The sequence below is a fragment of the Balaenoptera ricei genome, chromosome X, assembly GCF_028023285.1.
Source record: "Balaenoptera ricei isolate mBalRic1 chromosome X, mBalRic1.hap2, whole genome shotgun sequence".
NCBI classification, from domain to species: domain Eukaryota; kingdom Metazoa; phylum Chordata; class Mammalia; order Artiodactyla; family Balaenopteridae; genus Balaenoptera; species Balaenoptera ricei.
The window spans coordinates 84,464,366-84,472,402 of NC_082660.1; the positions used below are offsets into that span (position 1 = coordinate 84,464,366).

Consider the following 8,037-nt stretch of genomic DNA (forward strand, 5'->3'; position numbering starts at 1 on the left):
TGTCTCCGGAAGAAGTACCAGGCAGCGGACTTGCCGGAACATGGAGGAAATAGCTTTTATTTTTCCTTCCAGTTTTAAGATCTTGGGCTCAAAGCAAGGACTCTGGAGTCCCAGAGCAGGGATTAGGATTTGGACATCTTTGGGCATGATTACTCTGCCCACCACACCCAGCTCCCTCTCCAGAGCTCACCTACACCTACCTTCTTTGTTTGTATCAGTTCCCCCCAAGAGTCAGAGAGAGCAGTTGGCCTGTGGTTGGGCTGGTGCTGGTGTGGAGCGGGTGGGGTGGGGAGGGGGCATCTTCCCAGTAATTGGGCAGGGAGCAGAAGCAGGCAGGATGGGGTCTAGGGCTCTCCAGGCCAGCCGCCACTGTCTCCCAGGCTGGAGAAGGGGCTTGAGGGGAAAGGCAAATGGGGTGAACTGAATGAGGGTGGGGTTCTGACCTCCTCCGACACACGGGGGCCAGATGTATGACCTGCCACTATTTCCCTCTGGAACTGGAAAGCTCAGGGCCAAGCCACAGCCTGTGATATACATGTTTCCAGCAACATTTTTCTGTGGTAGTTGGTCAGAACACGGAACAGAGAGATTGTGTGCTCAGTGGAGGGAAGGGAGGCAGGGAAAATGCATCACCAAGGGTTGAGGTCACGCCCTCCCATGTCACCTCCCTTTCAACAAGCTTCTCTATTTCCTCACACTGGTGACCACAGCCCCGAGACCCCCTCTGCCGACAGGCGGTGCTGGTGCTGGTGCTGGACTTCTCCCCGGGCACAAGTTGCCTGCACGTCTCGGTGAGCAGAAACCTCAGCTGGAAGGTCTCTGCCAAACTTAGTTACGCAGACAGCAGCGAGATGTGCTACACCGCCAAGCAATAACCAGTGGATCAGGTTCAGGGTCAAAGCTGTAAACTAAGCAGTCAAGCCCACCTTCTCCAGGGAGGGGTTTGAGTGGAAGGATTAAGTCCCACGAACGTTCTTTTCTGACCCTGAGGTCTGTGACTGTCCCATCCCACATGTGGTCTGTCCGCCTGAGCTCATGCCATGAACTCTGGAAGCGAGTCAGGGTGAGAATATGGGGGAAGGGTGGACCCAAGTGCTTCCCATTGTCCAGGTGCAGTCACTCCTTACTTCCCATCCTCACTGCGCCCATCCCGCCCCTGTCCCGGGTAGCTCATGTTGGGTGGTCTCATATATGGGTCCCCTGATTCTAAGATGAGCTACTCTGAGGAGCCACCCTTCCCAATCTCATTCCATCCACACCCACAGTAGTTGTCAGACATCATAGGATCACAGAGTAGGATCGAGAGCCTCCTCCAGCGAATCCAACATTTTGAGCATCCCGACACCCTGTCGTGGGGTTTGGTGACTTCTGCATCATCCCCCTCCTATGTTTTGGGAATTTAACAACAACCCTTGAACAAAACAGATCCGACCCTTGCTTTTGCTCATTCAATGCCTTACAGAACCTGGACCAGCCTCTACTCCCTTTACTCCCTGAATCACATCTTTCTCCCTCAAGGGAGATTATCCCTGATTACTTTTATTCACACACAGGGACACACAGTCACCAACCTGGAATGTCCTATCTACCATCATACCCCCTTTTGTGTAGCAAAACACCGGTCTTTCGGGAAGGCGGTCAGGCAGAACCACCCTCGCCTCACTCAAACACAAATCTGTCCCTCTGAGTCTCAGGCTGGTACAGCCCTGGGTCCCGGCTGAGGGAAGGAAGTGCTCCCCAACCTCCAGTGAGGGGGAAATCGAACATGGAGTTCAGACTCAATCTCGTGTGTCCTAAAGAGGCAGTCTGGGAGATTGAGCTGGGACACGGAAATATCATTTCCAGGAAAATCTGTGTCATGGGGCGGGTGGAAGAGTATTTGACGGGGACCATGCAAGAACACAGACCTACTAACCACACTTGCCATAGAACCTGACGGGCCAATTTCCACTCAAGGGTATAGAGACGACCAGGCTGGAGGAGGGTGGTCAGCTGGCTAGGGCAGGGAGGATGTGAAAGCTTCCAGATTGGAGCTCTGGAAGGGGGTCATGAGTTCCTGCTGATGGGGAGGGGGAATGGCAGAGATGAATGGGAACCGCCAGACCCCAAAGGAGGAGGGGGGTTTGGAGAGAACTACAAGAGGGCCTTCGGGGGAAAGGGAGGACGTGCCAATGTGGCCTGGCAGAGCACACACAGGACCCAGACCTGGGACACTCCGCTGGCTTGACTGCAGGGATGGTAGCAGAGGCTGGCCCAGAGTCCCCACCACAGGATGCCAGAGATACTGTTCTGGAAAAGGCTCTGACGTGGAGCAGCGCCCCGCCCCGGCCCCCTACCCCTACCCCTACCCCTCCAGAGAGAAGGCAGAACACAGAACACAGAATAGGAGAGGTACTTTAATTGGAAACTGCTGTGAAACTGGGGCGGGGCGGGGGCAAAACAAGGGGGAGAGGAAGCCCTAGCTGAGGCAGAACAGGAGGGAACGAGCTTGGCCACAGCTCCCGGGCCCCAAAGGTACCAGCTGCTCCTCTTGCAGGAAGACGCTGGGCTCAACCTGTGAAACAGCGGAGTCAGGGAAGAGCCTCAAGCCAGGGCCAGCCCCCAGCCCTGCTCAACAGCCAGGACTGTGGGAAGGGGTACGGTGTGTGTAACACTCACTTCAAAGGGTCTGGAACTTGTCAGCCTGGTACTGCATGGCGGCTGCAACAGGGACAGGCATTAGCAGGCGCTCCAGACAGAGGGATATAGAAGCCCGTCCCCCTATCCCCGTGAGGAACCGCCTAGCCCTGCAACCTGAAACCCCCTCCAGACCCGATGCAAAGAGCTCTGGGCCTGATCACTCCCCACCACCCAAATTGAATGTGGAACCGGTTCCTAAAGGGAAACAAAATGTGCCAGCAGCTCTCATGCTGTGGGCCATGCCACAACCAGTCAGAACTCGTCACACAAACAAACAAACAATCCAACAAGAACCTTAGAAGCCACACCAAGCAGCAGTTCAAGGAAAAAATCAACGAGGCATCTCTAAAAGTCCTATCAGAAGGAGATTCCCTAGGACTGGTCTGGTTGGCAAAGTGTGCATGCAGTCCAGACAGTACTTTGCTACTTGTACACACGCCCAGCTGTACATGCACAGCCGGCTCCAGGGCCAGGCCTGCTAGGTTCTCCTCCCCACAGGGATGTTGGTCCCTGCGAGGCCGACTGCACCTGCAGCCCACCCCCACCCCAGGTGCCCACCTGGGTTCTGCACTAAGACACCGCTCTCCGTCCCTGGTTCCTCATACCAAGTTGCTCCTTAAGGTCGTCTATTTCTCTCTGTAGCACGAGACACTAGGCCAGCAGACACAGGAGGAAGAGAAATGATTAGTATACTCTGGCCTCCTCTCTCCTCCACCTTCTCCTCTCTCCAGGGCCCTCCATCCCAAAGCCGGGTGGCTAGACTGGCAAGGGCTCCTCAGTGGAAAGGAGGTGGGCTCCCCTCCGTGGGGTACGCGATGGGGGCAGGGGAGGGGGGGCCCCACACATGTCAGTTGAACTTGGACCCAGATCCCGCCCTCGAGTTTGGGCCTGCATTTCCAGGAGCCAGAGGAAGCATTACCCAAGGACAGCCCGGCGTTCCCAGTGGCTGCTGCTGCCTTTCCGGTCTTGGGGGATGGTCAAGTGGCTCCCGGTCACCTGAGAGGGAAAGGACACACAATCCAGCTTCCCAGGCTCCCAGTGAGGTGGAAAGGGCCAAGCGGGGTCTAACGTGAGGTGAGGCAGCACCACCCTCCGCTGGCAACAAGCCGCCCCTGCTCTGCCCAGCAGCCCGAACCTTCTCTCTGGGCCTGCCTCCCCTGTTCCCCGGGGGCAGCCATTTCGCCACCGCGGTCCCCAAAGACTGTGGCTCTGGATTCGACCCTCCCAGAGCTGCAGCCACAGCCAGCACGTGGGAGAGCAATGTGGGCGAACAGGACTTAACAGAAAAGGCTGTTCCCCTGCAAGTCTACACCCGGAGGAGCTGTTTGGGGCACTGCCACCGATCACCCCGGCCGCACAAACCCCACACAGAGGATGATGTGGCTCAAGGCCAGCCCTGCCAGCACCCCGTCTCCTGTGGGAGAAGCTGCCTGGGAGCAAGGCTGTGCCCCCAGCAGAGACAGAGCCAGAGGTTTCTGTCCTCAACCCCTCTCCCCTCCCCTCATATCAAACCCACGACACTCACCTGAGGGGACAGGCCCCCTGGGCATGACTTCTCCTGGGTTCAGGGCCAAGGGCTCTGAGTTTCCTGGATCTTGGGGGCCTCTGGTGTTGAGGTCGCCACTGCTGGCTTTTCCACGATGCATGCGTGGAAAAGATGTGCCTGGCCTGTAAGCTGGCAGCTGAAACAAGAATTTCTCACCGATTTGGACTAAGGATGTGTGTGTGTGGGGTGTGTGGGGTGTGTGTGTATGTATGTGTGTGTGTGTGTGTGTGTGTGAGAGAGAGAGAGAGAGAGAGAGAGAGAGTGTTGTGTGATTCGCGGCCGGGGTGAGGCAGGGAATTGGGAAGGGAATTGAAAGGCTGATCTCATTAGCACTTTCTCCCTCAGTCAGCCCCAGGCCAGCAGGCAGAGCTGATCTAGGGACAACAGTGGGGCACTGAGAAAGCCCAGGTCCCCTGCAAGGAAGGTCTGGGGAACAGCTAGGAAGTAGGAATCAGGAAGCTGGTGAGTCTAAATACTGAGGCTTTTGGGGGAAGCTTTTAAGGGATCCCCCGACCCAATTCAGCTACCAGCCCTCCCTTCCATCCCAGCCCCAGTCTCGCAGAGGAGGCTGGAAACAGGCCGAGGGTGGAGAACCGGGCCCAGCACACCCGAAGTGCTACCTTAATGTTTGTCCCTAGTAAAAGGAGCCCGACCTGGCATCCTAATGACCCAGTGACCGAGGGGCACCCAATGACGACCCCTGAGGGATGGACAGAGGCAGCATGGGTGAAGACGTGTGTCCTGGGGGCGGTTGGAGCGGGGGTGGGGGAAGAGTGGGGAGAGAGGAGGAGCATGGCCTACTCACTCGGCGCTTTGCGGCTGGGTCTCTATTTGGGTCCTTATCTTCTCCCGCCACCGCCTCAGACTCCCTTGCCCGCCTGGCCACGGATTTCTTCCCAGCGCCGGTGTGCTTGGACTGTTCGGTTCCCAAAGGGACCAAGGTATACCTCTTGGATCTCCCAAGCAGCAGAATACCAGAGATTGGGGGCAAGGTGGCCGGTTCCAGGGCAGTTGCCGAGATTCGCTCTCCCCCGGAAGGGAAGGTTGTCCCCAGGGCAAGTTTGGAGGCTCCCCTGAGGGATTTCTTCTCCTGGGCTCCCTTCTTCCTAGGAGTGACCCGCGGCAGGCCACCTGCAGCAGCAGCAGCAGCAGCAGCTCCCGGGTAGCTGGGCCTGCTGCCCCCCTTCCCCCAGAGCACGCTCCGCATTTTCTTAGGGGAAGAGATGCCCTGCTCTCCCACGTCCTGCGTTTCCACAACCGAAGTGAGTCCTCGCGGAGCCGAGGACAGGGAAGAGCCTGGCACGTGAAGAAAATTCTCCCTGACTTGGAAATTCGAGTGTCTGGGAGTGTCCCCGGGATCCTCGGGTGTGCTGGGCTCGGCCTGGCCTCCTCCTCTGGGGTAAGTGCTCACCGTCATCAGCTGTGTCTCACTGAACTCATCTGAGGACTCGGGGTTGGACAGCAGCCAGGCCAGGCCTTCCTCGGGGAGCCGCTGGCGATCCGCAGCCACGTTCAACCTACGCTTAGGGCCTCTCTCAGGGTTCGCCCAGGCCCGGCCCGCTTCGGGCCCACCGAGGTGGAGAGGGCGGGCCGGAGCTGGCGGCGCTTCCCCACAGCTCTGGTCGGGCGCTCCTCGACCGCCGGGACCCGCCTCGAGGCCGGCCCACACGGCGGACACTTCGAAGGCGGCGCAGCTCGCCGGGGACGGGTGTCTGCGGACGCCCAGCACGTCGCACTCGGCCAGCTGCAGCAAGATGGCCGCCGCAGACTCCTCGTCCAGGAGGTCCCTCGTGTCGTCAGCCGGGGAGCCAGGTCGGCCTTCGGGGCCCCACGGCACCGGCCCTCCCGCTTCCAGCATCTCCCGCTCCGACTGGAAGCCCTCGGGGTCCGGGAAGCCGCCCCCGCCCTCGCCGCTCCGCGGCTCCCCGGGCTCGGGGCCTGGGTCGGGTCCCCATGGGACTGTGGGGCCGGCCGGGCCGACGCCGGCCCGCTCCCCGCCCTCTGGGCCGAAACCCGTTCCCCACACAGACACCTCATCGGGGGAGCTCATGTCGCGACCCTGGCGGCGCCGGAACCGGGGCGACGGTCGATGGCCCGAGTCGCGGTCGCGGGCGCGGTCACGGCGGGTGAGGCGGGCGGCGCTCAGAGGGCAGCGGCAGCCACCTCACGCGCCGCACGAGCTCGCCTCAAACGAGACGACGCGCGGCTTCCAGCGCGCCTCCCACGCCCGCGCCGCGGCCTCCTCATTGGTCCGGGCCCCGCCAACCAGCGGGCGCCTTGTTCGCCTGCCGCCTCGAGGCCTAACCAATGGGGTCGAGGGCCTCTGGTTTGCCCCCAAGCCTGTGGGCGGTCCGGGCAGTGGGCTGGCGAAGGGGATGGTGGGAGTGCCTCCCTCTGTCAAGCCTCTCGGCCCGCCTCCTCCTGTCCCGCCTCCCCTTTCCGGTTAGAGTCACAGCTGCTCTGAGCCTCCGTCTCCCATCTACACAGGGGGTCGGGGAGTTAGGGCGCTGGGCTCCACGGGTGGTGAGGATGAAACGTCAAGATGGAGGCGCTGGACGCCTAGCACGCGCCGAAAGCATTTGCCAGCCTCCCTTCCACCGCAAGCCTTATGACCCAACAGGAGAATGGGCACGGGAGTCCCGCAGTCAGTGATCAGGGGTCGGCCAGAGAGCAAAGGGATCGTATTTTCGTTCTGTAAGGTCTCTGTCTCAACTGCTCCATCAAATGTGGCTCAGCAAACGTTATTGGCAGGCGGGTTTGCCGGACAGACTGGGGTTGGCCTCGCTCCATCAGCCCTTCCCCCGCTCTGAGGCAAATTCAAAGAAGAGGAAATCGCAGTGGCCAGTTACACCCCAAGAGATGCTCCCCACCGCTGATCCTGGAGATGTGAGCTAAAACCACGAATCGGGTTTCACACACTAGGTTGACAACCTTCAAAGAGCTTAACCATTCCGAGGGTGGGAGAGGTTAGGAGCAAACCCCTGTGGCGGTGGTGCAAGAGATCCATTTGGGAGGTAATCTGGCAGAATCCATTGAAAGCAACTTAGTGCCAGCACGGACTCTGTGCCTGGCACTCTTCTAAGCGCTGGGCATAAATAGTAATGCATCCGCGTGACACGCCTAGAACTATAGTACCAACTATTACTGGCCTCTTACCGGTGAGGAAACAGGCACTGAGAGGTTCAGCCACTGGCCCAAGGTCATTCGGCTCGTGGGGATCAGCGGCAGGATTGAAACCAATCAATCTGACTCCAGAGTCCTTGCTTTGAGCCCAAGATCTTAAAACTGGAAGGAAAAATAAAAGCTATTTCCTCCATGTTCCGGCAAGTCCGCTGCCTGGTACTTCTTCCGGAGACACGCTGGTACCTGTAGTGTACAAGAACACAGGCACAAGGGTGTTGGTGATGGGAAAAACTGGGAACACTCCAAATTCCCATCAGTAAGGAAATGGATGAATGCAACGTGGCTTAGCATCCAGTAGCATAAAGCGTGGCAGTCCAAAGGAATGCATCAGGCCATTCTCACAGCCTTCGAAAGCATCCGCCTGACTTCAAACTGTAAGTTGCAGAACGATGGCTTTGGATTCACATTTGTAAATTAAAGCACTTGCGTGCGTGGGCACACACACACACACACCAGTCAATCCTATGTAATATATGAGAATTCATTCAAGTATATGTACAAGTATGTTTTAAAGTTTTGAAGGACGCACAACCAAGGCCTACCAGTTGTGATGGCGGTGGGTGTGGATAGCCAGGTGTCTCTCAATTTTTCTTGGAACTGTCAGTTCTCAGCTTCCCTGAGCTGAGCAG

General features: G+C 58.6%; 1 protein-coding gene across 1 annotated transcript; it reads right to left on the bottom strand.

The window, feature by feature from the left end:
- Window positions 1–2,659: 2,659 nt before the first annotated feature.
- LOC132357113 (uncharacterized protein CXorf49 homolog) lies at window positions 2,660–6,275 on the bottom strand. Its single transcript, XM_059910413.1, has 5 exons — window positions 5,031–6,275; window positions 4,205–4,361; window positions 3,599–3,675; window positions 3,285–3,330; window positions 2,660–2,700 (listed from the first exon to the last, which is right to left on the bottom strand). Exons 1-5 carry the CDS (start codon window positions 6,273–6,275, stop codon window positions 2,660–2,662), a joined length of 1,566 nt encoding a protein of 521 aa, XP_059766396.1.
- Window positions 6,276–8,037: the final 1,762 nt, after the last annotated feature.